The sequence below is a fragment of the Pseudonaja textilis genome, chromosome 11, assembly GCF_049901715.1.
Source record: "Pseudonaja textilis isolate UNSWEBS1 chromosome 11, rPseTex1.2, whole genome shotgun sequence".
NCBI classification, from domain to species: domain Eukaryota; kingdom Metazoa; phylum Chordata; class Lepidosauria; order Squamata; family Elapidae; genus Pseudonaja; species Pseudonaja textilis.
In genome coordinates, this window is record NC_142000.1 from 16,735,977 (window position 1) to 16,756,580 (window position 20,604).

At 41.5% G+C, this 20,604-nt stretch overlaps 1 protein-coding gene across 2 annotated transcripts in view; it reads right to left on the reverse strand.

Annotated features, from left to right (window-relative positions):
• ZNF423 (zinc finger protein 423) overlaps nucleotides 1–20,604 on the reverse strand; it is a 254,995-nt gene that overhangs the window by 14,847 nt on the left and 219,544 nt on the right. For both annotated transcript variants that reach the window (XM_087940679.1, XM_087940678.1), the window contains one exon: nucleotides 18,580–18,695. In XM_087940679.1, coding sequence (XP_087796805.1) covers nucleotides 18,580–18,695 — 116 coding nt within the window. The remainder of the gene's footprint in view (nucleotides 1–18,579; nucleotides 18,696–20,604) is intronic.

The window sequence follows — 20,604 nt, forward strand, 5'->3', positions numbered from 1 at the left end:
AACATCTTTTGGATTCTCACTGTCAGGAAATCTCTTCTTTCTTCTAGGTTGGATCTCTGTTGAACAAGCTTCCATCCCTTACTTCTCATCCTGCCCTCTGGTAAGAGTCAGAAGTTATTCATCACTGGATTAAACATCTTCTAGGCTAAGGGCAAGAATCAACAAAGGAGCTGCTCTTTTTTGCTCATGTGGTGACAGAAACCATTCTTCACGTAGCATTCATTGTAGACTAGCTTGAAGTTCTTCTGCCATTTTTTTTTTAAAGAACTGTGAGTTTGGGGGAACATGATCTCTCATTGAAATTAGCCAAAGGCAAGATTGCTGTTACCCCTCCCTCAAAAAAAAAACCCCATCCCTTAAGAAATATAGAACGGATCCTTCCCTTCCCCAAAGTCAGTTTTAATTCTCTGAAAGAACAAATAGATTTTGAATGGGGCAAAGCTTCCATGAGAAACGTGCTACTTGCAATTCCCCCTTCTCCTTTCAAAAAAATGGCTGTAGGTTTTATAAAATAAAAAATAAAACATGCTTTAACTTCTATCAGAGCTGCTGGCACAAAGAGAGATGTCGAAGTGAACATCTCCATCTTTTACTGCAGACAAGAAACTCACTAAAACAGATAAATAATGAATGTGCCTTGGGATCACGGTAGCTAGTTTTGCAAGACTCCAGGAAAAGGGAGTGTGGAATGCCCTCTCTCTCTCTCTCTATTTTTTTTAATTCATGAATCTTTGTTCAGCAAAACAAAAGTGTGTGTGTGTGTGTGTGTGTGTGTGCAGAGAGAACATCTCCCACCATACATGTTCTGTTGTTGTTCTCTAAAAGTGCCAGCCCAAGAAAGCAGAAAGAAAAGTTATGAAGACGTACGTAATTTGCTGTGATGAATTGTGTGCATGCTTCAGTGATCAAAATGCAGCTGAGACCTATTATATTTAATGATGAGACACACACATCCTCTGAAAACAGTCAAATATAAAGAGCTTGTCTGGACAATCAGCCTACTTTTGTTGTTCTAGTAGCTAACGTGGGCCCTCGACGTTATGACCATAAGTGCGCCTGGAGCTATGGTGGTAGGTCGTGTTGGACATTAAAGCAGATCATCATTTGATTGGCCCCATTTTACAATTTTGGGGAGCAGCAGTGGTTAAGCAAATGTTGCAATTCTTAGGCAAACCCATTGTTCACAATGTATGTTTTATTCTGGTTGTAAGTCTATTACTATCATTTGTTTTAGCCATTGGGGTAGAATAAAAGGAAGACATCCATTTGAATTCTTTTACGGACATCGGAAGTGAATTCTTGACTCATTTACAGGTTGTCCTTGACTTATGACCACAATTGACCCTAACATTTTTGTTGCTAAGTGAGGCGTTTGTTAGGTGAGTTTTGCCCCATTTTGCGACCTTTCTTGCCATAGTTGTTAAGTGAATCACTGCAGTTGTTAAGTTAGCAACACAGTTATCAAGCGAATCTGGCTTCCCCTTTGACTTCGCTTGCAAAAGGGGATGGCATGATCTTGGGACACTAGCATTTTCTATTTAGCATTTTCTACTTGGATCAGGACGAACAGATTTCTATTATCTTTTTGGATATCTTTTCCAGGGGTGAGATTCAACCAGTGTTACTACCGGGCAGAACCGGTAGCATCCCACCGCTGATCTTTTCAATCCCCCCTCTGTGAATCTTATTTAAATGGAGATGCCAAATCTTGCTTGGTTTTATTTATTTACTTCAGATACAAGGCTCCATTTTCCTTTAACACTGAAACATTGGAAATTTCTAATTTCAGCCAGTGGTGATTTTTTTTTTTAATTAACTCTAAGAAGTTCCCAATTAGTTGAAGGACCACCGGTAATTTTAACCTACAATTAGAAACAGTATTTTGAAATTTTTCAAATTGTGTAACAAGATCACCACGAAGCCATGCGTGCAAGGAAACATGCTATACTTCTTTGCAACCATCGTCAGGCAGCGGAGTATTGCTTGTCCCATAATAACGTTGTGGAAGACCTGAAAACAGAAGATTTCCTGGTGAAATTGTAGCCAAGTTGAGATGTGAACTCAGGAATTTTGAAATTGTGGACCACGCTTTTAGTTGCTGTCCGACACGGATTTTCCTTGCTGTTTTGAAATTGGATATCCCGTATCTAACTATATTTATGCTGGTTTTCATGGCTATTTTCCAAATGATGTTATTAACTAACAGAGAACAATGGCAGGGGGCTATCAGCATGATGGTTCAGCTATTCTGCAAACCAATTAAATGCAGAGAAAGATAAGTGTCATGGGATCTTAACCTTAACAGGACCTGAGGGCAATTCCACCCCTCTCTGAAGGACACTTTTAAGGTTTAATTTTTTAGAGCTCAGAATAAAACAATTATGAAGGTAGATCTTTGAAGTTCACCATAGTTCTTGAATCAGGAAAGATTTGAAATAAGATGTTCTTTCCTCACCGGTAAAATTGTGGCCACATTTTGACGTTCATAGATCAAATATGGACCTCATACACAGAAGCTTCTGGAATGATTGCAATCAGCCTATTGGGTAGGATGGAAGAGATTTACAATTCTGTCATATCAAGTCAAATGTCGGTGTGGTATAAGTAGTCCTTGAATTATAACAGCTCATTTAGTGACCATTTGAAGTTACAAGAGCACCGAAAATCACACTTTACAACTGTCACAGCTGTCCTATGATCACATGATCAAAAATTCAGACATGGATATGTATTTATGACAATCGCCGTGTCCTGGGGTCATGAGACCCCCTTCTGAGACCCTCTGAAAAGCGAAGTCAAGGGGGAAGCCAGATTCATTTAACCGTGTTACTAATTTAACAACTGCAATGATTCACTTAACAACTGTTGCAGGAAAGGTCGTAAAATAGGGACATTGTTCACTTAACCACTGTCTCACTTCGCAACAGAAAATTTGGGCTCAGTTGTGGACGTATGTCAAGCACTACCTTGTTGCAACCTGTCAGCCGCCGGCCCCTCCAGCAGCCGAATCGGAAGAGGAAGCGTGGGAGTCAGGATCAGCATCAAGGCAGAATCTGAGAGCTCTGAGGGGAAAGAGGGACTGGAGTTGAGAGAGAGAGAGAGAGAGGCAGAACCTGGACCGTCCGTCAGCCCTCAGATGGAGAGTCAACAGCCCCCAGGCCTGAAGTGGCTGATGAGGAAGAGGAGGAACAGCTGGATTCAGTGCCTGACGCGTGGATGCACAGAAAGCAGAGGAGAGGAGAGCCGTGGAAATCTATGGGCTGATCCTTGGGATGGAAGAGCCACCGCTGCTAGCGAAGCCCCACCTTAGCTCTCGGGGTAAAAGGCAGGAGGCGGAGATGAATAGATGTGGAAGACAATTATTCATCTCCCTGCCACACAGTCTTGTGAAAGAGGGAGGGAGAGAGGGAGACAGAGAACAGTCCTTGTTTCAACCAAGTAGGCCTTTGGGATTTTATCCGGCACTCCTAATAAAGGGAACCTTGTAACTATAGTGGGTTTGTTGTGTCAGATCAGAACATACCTGAGGTAGACCACAGGATACAATTTCTTTATGGTATATTCTCCTAATTTGGATTTTATATGGACATGATTGTGTCTCTTGTAATGTGCTGGACGCATCAGGGTAGCTAAGATTTCCTTTCTCAGTTACCCTTTCTAGTTTGGGTTACTAAGTAAAATATATATATATATATATATATATATATATATATATATATATATATATATATATATATATATATATATATATATTTTAACATCCTGGGAACAGAGAAGTTACAAGGTCAAGTCCTTGGTTTCTGAAGAAAGGCAGATCAAAAGAAGAAGGGCCTTCCATTGAAGATTAGGGAAAGCTGCTGCTACTCGGAGAGAAAAGCAGAGAAAAGCTAATGCGAGATGTGATTTGATATAAGATTGCTATTGATTAGGACAGTGTGAATCTTTGATTTAGGGAGTCAGCTGTACAGCAGCAGGACAGAATCTCAGCACTGAAGAGGCCATCCAGAGAGGAAAGTTTGAAGAACGTGGTGAATTGTAATGAACGACTGTGAGTTAATCTGGATACTTTGGAGCCTCTGCAAAAGAGCTTTTCTGAACTCAAACAGATTCAATTCAGGTAGCCAAATGGAAAATTACTTACAAAGTCAAGTCTGTGTGAAGCAGTTTGATTACCTTTGAGCCTCTGAAGAGTTTGTGGTGGGGGAAAAAGCGACACCTGGTCAAAATTTTGATTCGAGTCTAAATTCAATTAATTAATGGTATAGCAATAGCAATGGCATTTATATATCACTTTACAGTGCTTTACAGCCCTGTCTCAGCGGTTTATAGGGTCAATCTATTGCCCCCAACAATCTGGCTCCTCATTTTACCCACCTCGGAAGGATGGAAAGCTAAGTCAACCTTGAGCCGGTCAGGATCGAACTCCTGGCAATTGGCAGTTAGCCTGCAGTATTGCATTCTAATCACTGTGCGACCATGGGAAGGGAGGGAGGGTATCTGCCACACATGCACGGGGAGTGGGGGGGACACATGGGGGAGGTTGCATGTGTATGTGCAGTGGTGCACAGCAGGGGTTTGTCTGCACAAGCACAGAGGCACATGCTGAGCGTGCAAGGGGGTTGTGCATGCCTGTGCAGGGAGGCGGGGTGGTGGTGTCACACATGCATTGCATAATGAGCGGAGGCGCATGCGCGCAGGCAGTTTCAGCACGCAACGTGGAAAAGGCTAGCCAGCCCTGCCCTAGACTTTCTCCGAGTGTCTTTTTGAACCTGCATGCGTGAATCTCGCTCCGCTCTCTCTTTGCAAAGGTTTTCCTTTCCTTTTTTAAATACGCCCATCGTTCTGAAAAAAGGCCGAAGCGGACTCTTCACGAGAACATTTATCAGAACGTGTATATATATTTCTTTTTATCACACTACCTCCACCGTAGGGTTCGCAGGAAGAGTGAGCTGTGTCTGTGCCGCTGAGTCTGGAGGCTCCGCTGCTGGGGCCAGACATTCGGACTTTTATGACCAGAAGCTGCACATTGTCTCTTGGCAGTGTCCGTGCCTGCCCATCTGCTGGGATGGCAAGGTGCCTGCATCGAAGTTGTTTGGACTTTCGCCCCGGAGGCAGAAAATGCCAAGCAGCCATAGGTTTCAACGGGCAAATCTGGCAAGTTTGACTCTCTGTTCTCGACTCTTCCCCGTTTTCTCTTTTGGGTTGCGAGGCCCCTTCCCAATGCCAGCTCTGCTGTGTTGGGGGAAAAGAAACCCAGGCACGACGTATTTGGGCACGTTTGCGCAATTTAATCTATGGTTCCCACCTGGTTTTCTTCTGCCACACCTGCCCTTTTTCTGCTAGGATCTGACACGCGTTATAACGCTAAGCTATGTATGGACTTTTAAATACCTGTTTCAAAATAGCAGCTCCATTAGCAGGATAGGCCAAGCAAATGGGTTATCCTGGTAGTGGGAGCTGTTCTGCAAAACATGTGTGTGTGTGTGTGTGTGTGTGTGTGTGTGTGTGTGTTTTCGTAGATTTTCACAGGTACAGGTATGTTGGTCTGGGTGTGTTCGGGTCTTTTCCCGTGTAAGATTAAGACTATATTGGCAACGTTTTGGCGAGGCCCCACTCTATATAGACAAACACTATACAGAAGCCTGATGATGGCAGATGAGATTCTGCCGAAACATTGCTACAACTTTAAAAGCACAACTATAATGACGTGGGAAAATACCCGAACAAAGCTGAATACCATACATATACATACATACATACATACATACATATGCAGGTTTTGGCGTGTTCAGGTCTTTTCCGGTGTAAGATTGAGAGTATCTTGGCAACATTTCTACGAAAACATGTGTGTGTGTGTGTGTGTGTGTGTGTGTGTGTGTGTGTATCTACATCTATCTATCTATCTATCTATCTATCTATCTATCTATCTATTCTGTGTATAACTGCAGGTTGTCATTGACTTACAACAGTTCATTTAGTGACTGTTCAAAGTTACAAGGGCGCTGATAAAAATTACCAATGACTATTCTTCATAGGGACACGATGGCTCAGTGGCTAAGATGCTGAGCTTGTCGATCAGAAAGGTTGGCAGTTTCGCGGTTCGAATCCCTAGCGCCGCATAATGGAGTGAGCTCCTGTTACTTGTCCCAGCTTCTGCCAACCTAGCAGTTGGAAAACATGTAAACATGCAAGTAGAAAAATAGGGGCCCCTTCGGTGGGAATGGAACAGCGTTCTGTGCACCTTCGGCGTTTAGTCATGCCAGCCATAGGACCACGGAGACGTTTTCGGACAGCGCTGGCTCTTCAGCTTTGTAACGGAGATGAGCAACGCCCTCTAGAGCCAGAAACGACTAGCACGGATGTGTGAGGAGAACCTCTACCTTTACTATTTTTCATACTTATGATCGTTGCAGCATCCCCATTGTCGTGGGATCAAAATTCAGGCACTTGGCCACCAGCTCGTATTTATGATGGTTGCCGTGCCCTGGCTAATGTGACTTTCTGACAAGCAAAGTCTCGCTTAGTAAAAGAAAATTTGGAGCTCAATTGGGGTCGTAAGTCAAAGACTCCCTACATGACTTTGGGGTGGTTTTGCAGCCATTTCCAAAAATCAGCCAAAGTCAGCTAGATGAGATTCAATCAGAGGCAATCTTTAACTCTTCTGGTTGTCCAAGAGTGCCACAAGTTGTATTTTCAAGCAGATCCCAGAAAAAGAGCCCTGCTTGGGATACAAGTAGTCCTCATCTTTATGGCCATAAACGAGCCTGGAATTATGACTGCAAGTTGTGCTGGCTATTAAGTGGGTCATCATTCCATCATTTTATGAATCTTTTTTGAGCCAGTTGTTAAGCAAATGCAATGGATTGTTAGAGCAAACCCATTTTATACCATGGATACTTTTTACCGGTTGTTTAAGTTGAAGATTGCCTGAGCTATTCTGCAGACTAATTTGGATGGTTTAGAGCAGTGGTGGCTAACCTTTTTGGGCTCCTGTGCTAAAAATTGTGTGCGCACATTTTCACGCACACACTCACGTGTCAGCACCCAGAAGGCAATGCACGCCCCTCCTCTTACCTGCATCGCACCTCACAGTTGATTTTCTGCTGGTTTGAGGCCTTTTTCGGCCTCCCAGAGGCTTGAGGAAGGCTTCTGCAGGCTTCTGCAAGCTTTGCAGGCCAAAAACTAGCCTCGTTTGTCATTTCCGGTATTTTTGGAAAAACAGAAAGTGATGAAACAAAGCTAGTTTTCGGCCTGCAAAACTTGCAGAAGCCTGCAGAAGCCTTCCTCAAGCCTCTGGGAGGCGGAAAAAGGCCTCAAACCAGCCGAAAATCAGCTGTGAGGTGCGCATATGCGCAGTGAGGTAAGTTTGCCTGCAGCTCGTGTGGCAGCACAAATGGCTCTGCATGCAACCCGTGGCATGCATGCCATAGGTTCGCCATCACGGGTTTAGAGGTAGCTCTCATTTTACGACCACAATTGAGAATAAAATGTACATCGTTAAGCAAAACAGCTGCTAAGGGAGTTTTGCCCCATTTCAGGACTTTTCTTGCCACAAGTCGTTCAGTGAATCCCTGCAAGTGGTTATGCTCATCACACGGTCATTAAGTGAATCTGGCTTGTCGGAAGGTTGCAAAAAGGGATCAGGTGACCCTGGGAGGATATTGCAACCATCATAAACACAAGTCGGTTGCCAAGCATCTGAATTTGAGTCAGTTGACCATGGGGAAGGAGGTGATGGTCGTTAAGTCTGAAAAACGGTCGTAAGTTACTTTTTTCAATGCCGTTGTAACTTTGAATGGCCACTAAATGAACTGTAAGTCAAGGATTTACCTGCATATACAAAGTTGGGTATGAGTTCAACTCTCTACGCTAAATTCCAAAATCGGATGCATGCAGATCAGTGGTGGGATTCAAAAAAAATTACTACTGGTTCTGTGGTTCTCCAGAACTGGTCAGAACTGGCTGAATATCACCTCTGGTGCAGATGTTTAAAAAAGCAAATTGAAGAATTAATCATACAGGCTGGAGGGGGAAAAAACTGTCCTTCTATAGTAGCCCTTTGACCTCTCTCTATTCCACCCTGGGCAAGGGGCTAAGTTGGAAGTATGAGGTTTTAATACCATTAAAATATTCTCTAAAGGCTTTGAAAATTCTAGAGAAGCAGAATGCCTTCTAACATATGATGAATTTGCAGCCAAAAACATACTAGAAGTGAAAGTTAAATGCCTAGAGCAATGTAAATTTTTAATTAATGTTAGTTATAATTATCTGATGGTGCCTGACTGAGACTCAGCAAAAGGGTTGGAAGAGATTTTGTTTTCCTTGTAACTTATTTGTTTTATAACTAATAATAATTAAAAATTAAATAAAATGCTCCAAGCCCCTTTGTAATAATCCTCTTAAAAAAAAAAGCCTGAATTGTGTGGTTACACCAACTCTTATCTCCTGGTAAGAACAAAACAATGTCTTTTTGGGGGGTTTTGTTTTAAATGAATTAAACAATGATGGATCTGAGGGAATCTTTCCTTTATGGAAAAAATTGGAAATGGGTTTTAAGGGCAGCTGAAATGGAAAACAGGGATCCTCATTGCTTTATGGAGCCTTCCAGAAATTATGTATGGAATAAATCTTTTCCCATCCAATTTAGAACAAGTTTTGTCATTTCCCTCCAAAAAAAACCCATCTCTTGAGGTGTGATTTCTAAGCCAAGCACAAACTATAAACTACAACACAAATTATACTAATGAACAAGCTGGTATTTTGCACCATTTGGAATAAAGAGGAGTTTGTCCTTGCTTCTGTGCAAACAAACAGAGCCTTGGAACCGCGACACCGGAATTGTGGCACAATTTTCAACGGTTCGGTTGGCTTAATTCGGACAGACGAAACCTGCAATTCCAGTGTAGTGGCTAGAAAAGTAATACTTCACAAAAGCAAAGTAGAACCCTGGGTAACAACAAAAAAAAAATCTATGTTTTTCAAGGATAGCACCAAATTCTCTTATGTCTTTTTCTGGGGAAGAGTGGCTAAAGCACCAGGCTAGAAAAAAGGTGACTGTGAGTTCTAATTGTACCTTAGCCATGAAAGCTGCCTAGGTGACTTAGGGCCAGTCACCAGGAGTCAATGACTTCTAGTCCCACCTTAGCCATGAAAGCCAGCTGGGTGACTTTGTGCCAATCACCTGGAGACTGGGAATTCTAGTTCCACCTTAGTGATGAAAGCTAGCTGGGTAACCTTGGACTAGGTACTCTCTCTCTCTCTCTCAACCCAACTCACCTCACAAGATTGTTATGGGGAAAAGTAGAGGAGGAAAATATTTCGGATGGGATTGTCACCTTGAGTTATTTATAAATGCAATAATGGTGGAATACAAAGGCTCCAACCATTTGGTGGCTTGACTGAACCTCCAACCCTGAATAAAGCCTGAATTTACTGCCTCCCACAAACCATCAAAAAAAAAAGAACAAAGAAAGAAGAGAAAACTCCTGGGCTAGGGAAGAGATGGCTCAGGTAAGAAGGAAGGGAAGCTAGTTCCTTCTTCCCAAGGAGGAAAATACCTTCCTCCTTACCTGAGCCATCCTTTTGCCATTCTATCCCTCAAGTTACTTTTGGCTGCCATCATTTCAAACAGAACGGTATGATTAGCAGCATGCAAGCAAACAGTAGGAACTAATCTTTTAAACCCAAATATTTCATTCGTTAGGTGATGGCTCGTCACAAAACAGTGGGGCGGAAAGAGACTCATAGACTAACAACTCTACTATAACATCTTTGCAAATTTTACCACACTCATTCACAATTTGCTTAATGCAGTTTTCAGATAATTAAGAAAGTCTGGGCCCACCCTTTTGATTAAAGACCCCAAGCGACTGTCTCAGTTTACTCTTCCCTTCAATTTAAATTTTCTCAAAGGCTGCAAATTACTAAAATAGGATAACAGCCTCTAAAATCACTGGAATATCTAAGCAAAACGTGTGGCCTGTGCAACTGTCTAGCAGTTGGAAGGCTTATTTGGAATTTTCCAGGTGTGAGGGATATGTGATATACAGTACCAGGAATCTTATTAGAATCTATATTGCCATGACAATCAAATGTAGCTTTAAAAGAGAAATCCCTTATAAACCAGCAAATGTTATTAAAAGACACATGCTTATGTGAGTTGTAAATCATGACAGCTTATAGCTTTTAATAAAAAAAAAAACAATTTTTATAAGAAAAGGGTGCTACTAGAAGCAGTAATCTTTAAAAACAAGTAAGAATTTCCTTTTTTTAAAAAAGACAGTTCTTGAAATCTTGTATCACGCTCTGATGTGTCAAAAAATAAAACCAAAATAGATTTTACAGAGGCTGGTTTATTCTGTGAGGATTGAGTTCTGTGCAACAAAGTGAATAGATTGGGAACTCAACAGGAAAAGCAGAGAAAGGCCACTGCCCAACTCTTGACAAGAGCAATGCCCAAGTGCAATTCTGTATTATAACCTATAGCCTTCATAATCTATTTTAAAAATAATCATACCCAACAGCAGAACTGCAAAAATAACTAACATAAAAATAGCAATCCTGTGAAAAGCACAAAGAACCCCAAGGTTGCCCTCTGAGATGCAGATCTCATTCCATAGAAAATGTATTGCCTATATTGATCAATAAGCCAAAATGCCTTCAACAAACTAAGTTAAAAGAAGCTTATGGAGCCAGAAAGATCTAATTGGGGAAGACGGTCTTACATGCAGAAAAAGGGCCATCTCTATGTCATCCATCCATCCATCCATCCATCCATCCATCCACCCATCCATCCATCCATCCAGAGCATGGGATGTAGCATGGAAACTCCCACTCAACGTTTAATACATGCACAAGAAAGGGAAAAGGTCTCCTAAAAGAACTTCTAAATTTGATAGCTGAAACTCATTTGGGGAACTCTTGAAATTAAAATAAAAATTGAAATAAAATTATTTCTTCTCTGCTCTCCATCAATCACGACGATAGCCATTTTGCTAACAAAATCATAATGCATATTTCTAAACATTAAAATAAAAGTAAGGTTTTCTTCCAGATGAGCATAACAGATCTGAGTCTGCCTTCGAGGGCTTATCTGATTGAGGTTTTCTGGAAATGAGCAACAATATCAAAACAGTATGCAAACAGCCATGGCTGTTTATGGGATATTTTTCTTGAATTCCTAGTGTTTCTGTAATCCTAGAATTTCCTAGAAATCTTCCATTCAAGTATTAATCAGACCCAACCAGGCTTAGTTTCCAAGCCAGCAAATATTGGCCTGGTGCTCTGTTCCTTGCTGAGAATATTCCAGCTTTATCACTTTGACTCAATCAGAAAATTAACAAAGGCTCCAAGAAGATTATAACTACAGTGATAAACAGTACACTGTATTTTATAATAAACAGCTCTCATTCTCAAGGAGAAAACTGTCTGACAGTCCAAGGCAGCCAGACGAACCCACTGTTTGCTTACATAGTTGGAGGAGTCCCTAAGGGGTGAACAGCAATTCATAATAAATTGTATGCACAGTTGCTTGATTATAGTTTCATAATGGAACCTGGTTAACTGTCACTTTTCTAGCAGATAATGATCATTTAACATAGCAATACATGACCTGAGATCCAAAGTTATCTGTAGTTCATCCAAGGTCTGGGTAATGTATAAGCCTAACCAGTGGTGGGATTTAAAAATTTTTACAACCCATTCTGTGGGTGTGGCTTGGTGCGCCTGGCAGGGGAAGGATACTGTAAAATCCCCATTCCCTCCGCACCTCACTAACCTGCTTTCCAGCTTTGTTCTTTGTTCTTCTCTGCACAGCTTTGTGCAGGGCAACAAAAGAAGTCCTAGCCAATCAGCTGGGACTCGGAGCAGAGAATAGATGGTGGTATTTGTTGAGTCTCCAAACTACTCAAAATTTCCACTACTGGTTCTCCAGAACTGGTCAGAACCTGCTGAATACCACCTCTGATCGTAACTATCTCCCAATGTTGTGACCAACTTGTAATTTTTAACGTATTGGAAAATAGATAATTAAAGAGCAAGTGTGTAAATCATGTTTAATTTTCATGACATGAAAACGTTCTGGGTCTATGCTTTTTATATTAGAAACAATATTATTGTGGGAAACAATCCTCAGGTGAAGGACTTCAATATTCAGTGAAGGCAGTCATAAGAGCAGACTGAATCTTCTACGGTAATTTTGGCCAACTGAGTACTTTTTCCAGATGGGTTTAGGTCACAGTTCAATTGATTAAGAATCATAGTCAACAGCTAAGGATTCAAGAGCTCTTCTATGATCCCAGCATCATTTGAGTGAAGGATCTGTTGAAGCTCTTGGCTTGTGCTCCCTTTTCCATACACAATTCTTGGGTTTTTCTTTAACAAGGTTTATTGAGAAGGGATGACGTTATAAGGATTACAGAAACGGAACTATTTCCTATTTGCAATCAATACATGCTCAATATACATTAGAACAGATTCTCTCTTATTTTCTTTCCTTATGGTTTTTTTTTTTTTTTGGTCGGTCTGGAAACTGCCCATTAAAAGATTGCTCTGAGCTTATTTATTGAAGTCTAAATCCATTGATCAAATTGGGACTTATTTCTGAGAAAAGAGGCAGGAATCCTCCCCTTTTAGTAGTTCCATATGAATCCTACCACACCAGCAAATTAAGCAGCTGTAAGGAGATGTTTGAAGGAATTTAAGACTAATTTATGAGGGATCTAGTCTTCTTTGATACAAAAGTAGACAGCTTTCTTCCCCGCTTTTACATTTCCTTTAAAATTAACTCAAGAGCCAACATATTCCCATAGTTGTCAAGTCCTTCTACTTGTGGATAAATAAGCTTCCACGAAGTACAGCAAATTATTTGCTTAGCAGAAATTTATCCTATTTTAGCTATTTTAAGTCCTCATTAAATCTCGTCCTAGAGCTGCAAAATATATCTAACCTCCACCATTTCCCTTCTAATGCCTCCTCATCTTTTATTAACATTCAGGAGGTCACATTTAGCTTCCATAAATGTGTGTATCTATTAGCTGCTTCTCAATGTATTGTATGAATTGTATGTTAAGTGAATCTCTGCATTTGTTAAATTAGAAACATGGTTGTTAAGTGAATCTGGTTTTCCCATGGAATTTGCTTCTCCGAACATCGCAAAAGGGGATCATATGACCCTGGGACACTGAAACCATCATAAATAGGAGTCAGTTGCCAAGGGTTTGGATTTTGATCATGTGACCATGGGGATGCTTGCAACAGCTGTTAAGTGCGAAGAATGGTCATAAGCCACTTTTTTCAGGGTCGTAATTTTGAATGGTTACTAAGCGAACTGTTGTAAGTTGATGTCATGCCCGTGTTGGAGTCTGACTCCAAGGGACAGGAGGAACAGCCAACAGGGAGTGTGGCTCCGGAGGTTGTGGAGGAGGCTGGGGAAGGGCAGAGGCCGGCTGGGCAGTCAGAGGAAGACCCAGGTCCATCCCCTCTTTATCCTAGGGCACGCAGGGAGGAATGGAGAAGGGAACAACATGGCCTATGGGAGAGGAAGCGGCCATGATCCCCCTCATTGGTTGCAGCTGGAGGGAACAGTATAATGGAGAGGCGTTTAAAACACAGCATTGCTAGAAGCAAAGCTTCTTCTTTTATTTCTGGCTGAGGTTTAACTTGGTTGGCATTCTTCCAACAGACTGTGCCTTATTATCTTCTTGAAGTTTGTAATTAATTATCCTGGTCTGTCATGGAAATTTCTTCAGTGGGTTTTTTATTTCTCTGTTATCTGTTCTTTGAGTTTGGACTGTATTTCTTTCATTTGGAGACTATTTTGGAAAGAGATTAATCTCCAACTGTGAACAGTTGAACAGTGAGGCCAAGTTGGAGGCATTAAAGGAAATTTATTTACGTTTGGGAATTTATTATGTGTGTGCTGCTTCCCAGGTCCTCACAGTTGAGGACTACCTGTCATCACATTTCTGCAAGCAAACCACCAAGTTCAGAGAGGATCCTGGATCCAGCTCATTTCTCAGCAACAGATATTTTTGTCTGTTAACACAATCCTCTTCTTAGAGGCAAGTCCCTTTGCACGTCTGATGTCATGCCCCCATTGGAGTCTGATTCCGAGGAGGAAGATGAACAGCTGACAGGGAGTGGGAATGTGGCTCCATTGGCTGTGGAGGAAACTGGGGAAGGGCAAAGTCAGGCTGTGCAGAGCAGGGGAGAGGTAGAACAAGGGAGAGGGGGTTCAGATGAAGACCAAGGCCCATCTCCTCTTCATCCTAGGGTGCGCAGGGAAGAACACAGAAAAGAGCAACGTGAGTGGCTTACGGGGGAGGAAAGGGCCCTGATTCCCTTCACAAGGCACACTTGGGGATGGAGTTTAAAGGAGAGGCAGTTGGGAGGGATGTTTGTCGGGAACAAACGCTGAATTCATCTAGTGTTGAGAGTTGTGGCTTGCATTCCTAGCAGTCTTCCTGACCGTTTGAATTATGGCCGTGCTTCTGTGTGCTTATCTTGCCTTGCTGGAATTATTGCTGTGATTCTTCGCTTCTTGGACTCATTACCTTGCCCTGCTGGAGTGATTAATTGCAGTCATTCTGCTCACAGCGTTTGGACGGAGTATCTGCAGCCAGAGGCTGTTGCAGTTTTGTGGGAGAGCTTTTCTCCAAGCTGGAGAGTAACTGAAACATTGGGGGCAAAGTTGGAGCAAATAAAGGGACTCGTACCTGTTCTCTGGCTGTGTTGCCTTTGTGCCACACCCCAGGTCCTCGCATCTGAATCACTTGCACTCTTGTAATAAAGCACATTCCCGCCCTCAAAATATGGGTTTGATTTAAAAAAAAAAGATTTGTGACTGCTACAAAAATGGCAAAAAAGGAACAAGGGTAGGGGGAAGCTCTCTCCCATTTTGATTTTTAAAAAAATCATCAACCTTCCCCGAATCACAGCCTTGAATTTATCTGTGCTGGTTAACGGTTGCAATAAAGTCATTGACTAGATTTTGTTTTCAAACCAGGATATAAACGACACAGAAACTAACCTGAACTAAGAAAGAAAAAAAACCAAAAACCACCAAATGCATCTGCCAACTCTATTCAAATATTAACAAGGTACAGTTAAAACTTTTGTAACTTATGCAAATGCGATTGCCAGTACAAGGTGAACGGAGAGAATCCCTGAGAGGCAGAATGAACACAAAAATCAACAAAGTGAAAAGATCAACCCTCCCTTCCACCGCCTGACAGCAGGAGAGAAGAGGTGGCAGTCTGGGAATTGGAGAAGAGGAAGAAAAGAAAAAAAATACACATATGCAGACATCCGGCCATTGTTGGTGAAGTTTAAGTGCATTGTGTTTTATAGCTTCTCAATCTAAGAAGCCGAAAGGAAGCTGGAGTGATATTGGGGAAGAATTTTAAAGCCTATTAACATACAAAGAGCGAGTCATGCCAAGAAAGAGAACGATTGGGGTGAGCTCTTAAAAACTCCTTTGGAAAAAAAAGAAAAGAAAAGAAACCAAAATGTTGGAATTTAGGAAGGATGCAACACCGGAATGCTTATTCACTTCCGAGCAAGCACCTTGCTGAAGGTCAGTTCTTGCCTCTTGGAGGCTATTTTAGTAGCGGCTAATCTAGGACCTACTCTCTCTAAAAAGGAAAAAAGAAAAACGTCCTTTTTGCACAGAGCCAAACTCACATCTGTTCAGCCACAGATTGCTAGAACAGGAGGGTGCAGGCATCCAAGAGGGAATGCCCGGAGTTCTTGTGCCAGAGGCTGGCCTCAGGTATTTAGAAGCATCGGGGGAACACGAACTGCAGCTGTCACTGACACCCCTGCTGTGAAATGGCGAGGCAAGATTAAAAACAGACGCACAAAAAAACCCCAACCTCCAAACGCAACCTCAAAGAACTGCAGAAGGAAAAGAATTGAACTGGGTCATTTGGGTTAGAATCAACCCCACCCTGCTGTACGTGTTGGAATCATGATTAACCAAGGACCAAAGCTGTCCATTAATGGGCTAGGCTTGGGGCAACCAGGAAACAGAGACCATCACTGGTCTGCATTGTCAAGCAATGGAAGAGATGGAAAAACCAATGACGATGATGATGTTGATACCTAGTTTAGATAATGATACACCTGCAAGAAAACCAGCAAACTCAGAGAGTACCAACCCCTCGTGTAAACCCTGAGCTACAAATGGTCTACTTTTATTAAACCCATACATGGGTTTATACCACATCTGCAGACCTATCTTGGTGCCCATGTAGGCAGTGCTCCAGAGGTGGTATTCAACAGGTTCTAACCAGTTCTGGAGAACCGGTAGTGGAAATTTTGAGTAGTTTGGAGAACTGGCAAATGCCACCTCTGACCGCCCTGTCCCCATCTCTTCTCTGCCTCCTGAGTCCCAGCTGATCTGCTGAGTCTCCTTTTGTTGCCCTGCACAGGAGAATGGAACTGGAAAGCAGGTTAGTGGGGTGGGGGAAGGAATGGGATTTTGCAGTATCCTTCCCCTGCCACGCCCACCAAACCATGCCTACAGAACCAATAGTAAAAAAAAAATTGAATCCTACCACTGCAGTACTCATATGAGATTCTGAAGATGACCAGGGAATGTTTAGGCCACAGAAATCTACCACTTTGTTAGATGCAAAAGATTTGTTTGAAGGTGCCAGAAAAGATGGCTGTCCAGCAAAGGAAAGCTCACTGCATCTCTCAGTCATTGGTTAACCTATTCTTAACATTAAGGCATTTCTCACATGTATCTGAGGTCTTTCTATAACTCTACCCCTAGTTCCATATCTTGAGAGGCATAATCTCATAATCTCTCTCTCTCTCTCTCTCTCTCTCTCCCTCCCCCTCTCTCTCTCTCTCTCTCTCTCCGTTTCCATAGGGATGTGAAGAACCTCAAATCCAAATCCAAAAATCTTTCCTCAAAACAGGCACACAATGTTCCTGTGGACGCCTCCTTCAAGAAGCTGCATCCTTTACAGAACTCCCACAATAGCAACGCAATCCCAGGAAAATGCACAATTAAGGAGGTGACAAGCCTGAAGCTCTCATCTCACCTTGTTCTTGACTTAATTGTCTACCGACTATTGCAAGCCTGGGAAAACACTCAGCTTCTTTAAACAGGTGCAGGCAGGTGTAGCATGCAGACTCATTCTTGCTCTGAGATTATCTTTTTGGCTTTGGACCTAAAGGGGTGAAGATCTCTACTTTTTCTATGTATTTGAAGAGCCAACTCTTCCATCCCTTCCATCAATTTCCAATTCCTTCATATTTTTCCATGTGTCTGAATCTTTCTTAGTGTAGTATCCAACCAGCATCATCATACATAAACAGTTTCTGCTAAAATCATTTCCACTTCATTTCTTTGTGGCTTAGCATTTGTTGGTTAACTGAGCAAGATTTAATCATGCGAACTGAATCTGTAGACCAAAGTAGAAGAGCCACAGGCTTCCCATCTCATCTGTGAATTGGCAGAAGCAAAACTTGGCTAGTCTTCTCCAACCTGGTAGGTCCCCAGGTGTGCTCAGAGCATAACCGCCAGAATTCCAAATCACTCATAGCTGTAACATATATATGGAAGGCGCCATACATGGAGACTGCCAGGTTGGTGAAGAATTGTTTATACATATGTATATATTTGCCAGACTTGGGCAGGTCAGTCCATTTGAATGTTAATTTCACACGTCTTCATTCATACCTTGGCTCCATTTCCACATTCACTTCAGCGTGTGAACAACTGCCAGATTTTTCCATTTCTAAAAAGCAAAATGCCTCCCTTCTTGAAGGCCTTTTCTCCTAAATTTCACTTTTTAAAAAATTCCCAATCATCTGAAGTTTGGGTTGCATTGAAAAATCTAGAGAAATGAAACATTGAAATCCTGCCTTCTAATCTGTGTATTAATCTGGGAGCTAGGGAGACATCCACTGAACTTAGTTTATTGATGCAGAGTGAAGAGAAACTTTGACCAAACTTCTCCAGGTAGCACTGAATGAGACAGAGAATTGTGGTATTAAGGAGAGGTCTTTATGCCCCTGGCTTCTTCCAGTCACAACTGCCTTCCTGAGCTTTGAACCATATCCAGTCTATAATATGACTATATATATAGCATTTTGGATGCTCAGGTAAAGAACCCTTTGGGTGGTCAGTAACTTCACCTGAAAGAAAACCAGAATTTCAAGAGAGATGGGGAAGGAGAAGTGAAGGAAGAAAAGGAAAGAACAGGGAACATGATGGTTGAGTTTTTGTATGCTAATCCTTCCTTAAATTATTAAACTAGGGGAAGAAATTATTTACATTGTGCTTCCGTTGCATTGCAGAGCACGCTGCCAAAAGAAATTCTCACAGCGCGTGATTAAACTTGTCGGACCTTATTTATTTATGGCGCCTGGTTTCAGGAGGTTTTGCAGTTTGCACTCGAGGAGGAAAAGAGAACTTCCTGTTATCACAGGAACAGAGGAACGTAGACGGAGATTGCCTTGATACCTGCTCGCAATTAATTCATTATTCGCAGATAATCGCACTGGATACTTCAAAAGGAATTTGTACACAATCGTTTTCAGGGGAAGAAAAAAAAAGAGCCATACCTGAAGTTCAGTCTGGAAAAAGAACTTCTGTGGACACTGCGAACAATCATAAATTTTGTCCTCTTGTCCGTGGACAGCAAAGATATGTTGCTGTAATTTATTTGCCTGTACAAAAACTAAAGAAAAAAAAAACAAGAACAAAATAAAATAAGAATAAGGTCAGAGAAACAAGGAACATAACCAAGGACACTGTCTTTGAACATTGTCTATACCTTTGACTTGGTATAAATATGACCCCAGCAAACCTCTTTTTATAGGGAATGATCCAAAATAGGTTGTGTCTTTGTTTTCTTTTCAACTTGTTTGTTTAAAAATAAAGCACCAAGGGTCAGATCCAAAGTAAGTTAGATTCACATAGGTAACACTGGACCAAATGTTTGTTTAACTGTGTTTGGTTGATCCTGACACCACTGGCTGTTTTTATCCAGAATATGCTAAAAAAAAAAAAAAAAAGGCCACAGCTAAAACCACTGGATAAATTAGTAGGCACTAGGCCAAAAAAACAAAACAAAACAGAGAACCAACAATTGTGTGTCTTCACATAATGGAGGAAGTCAGTCAATGAGGTTTTATGATGCACATTTTTTCCTACTGATCTCAGTGGGACTCATATAGAATAGAATTCTTTATTGTCCAAGTGTGATTGGATACACAAGGAATTTGTCTTGGTGCAAATGCTCTCAGTGTACATAGAAGAAAAGATACATTCGTCAAGAGTCAAGAATCACCAGGTACAACACTTAATAAGAGTTACAGGGTACAATAAGCAATCAAATCATACTAGGAAACAGTCAATAAAAATCGTAAGGATACAAGCAACAAAGTTACAGTCATACAGTCATAAGTGGGAGGGGATGGGTGATAAGGAACGATGAAAAGATTACTAGTAATTGTAGTACAGACTTTATAAATAGTTGGACAGTGTTGAGGGAATTATTTGTTTAGTAGAGTAATGGTGTTCGGGGAAAAACTGTCCTTGTGTCTACTTATTCTGGTGTGCAGGGCTCTATAGCATATGATGAGGATTCAACCCAAAATATATGCTTCTTTTCCCAACGGGCTCTAATATCCTAAAATAAAAATTTACAGAAAGTTCAGGGCAGTTAAGGAGAGCTAAATATTTGTTTCCATGGCACTTAACCATTTTTTAAATTTTTTTAGAAAACAACCCACAAATAAGGCAAATTACTAAGTTGAGTGACGTCTAAAGAGTTCACCTTCCAGTGCTCTCCGCACCAACCTAAACTGAATTAATGCTACCAACATTTAGCTTTTAATCTTTTCTCCGTAATGGGTAATAGTTACAAGAGACGCTAAGTTTATTTATAAGGCTAAAACATAATATGAGATATTGGTGACTTAGTAGCAGTTCTTAACTCACTTTTTGTGAGCCCGTTGATGGTTTAGCATTGTGCATTAAGCAGGCTATGATGGCTTATTTAATAACCTGACATGTTATGCTGAACGGACGTGTCTATGATGGAGTATGGATAGATATATACAGGTAGCCCTCAGCTTACAACAGTTCATTTAGTGACCATTTAAAAGTTACAAAGGCACTGAAAAAAGTGACTTGTGACCATTTTCACACTTTTGCAATGACTTCCCCCTGGTCACATGATCAAAATGTGGCTGGTTGGCAACTGGTTCATACTTACGACGGTTGCAGGGTCCCAGAGTCCTGTGATCACTCTTTGTGACCATCTGATAAGCAAAGCCCATGGGGAAGCCAGATTCGCTTAACAACCGTATTATGAACCTAACAACCCCGATGATTCACTTAACAACTGTGGCAAGAAAAGTTATAAAACGATGTAAAATTCGCTTAACGCGTGTTTCACAGAAATTCGGGGCTCCATTGCAATCGTACGTCAAGGACTTACCTGTCATATGTGAACATTAAAAAAATAATAATTTCTCAAGTTTGGGCAGGGCGACTTTCCTACAGCAATCATCCCTGTGCCTCTCCCACTTACTAGCTGGGAATTGTGGGTTTTTTATCCAGGATATTTGGAGAAGAATCAT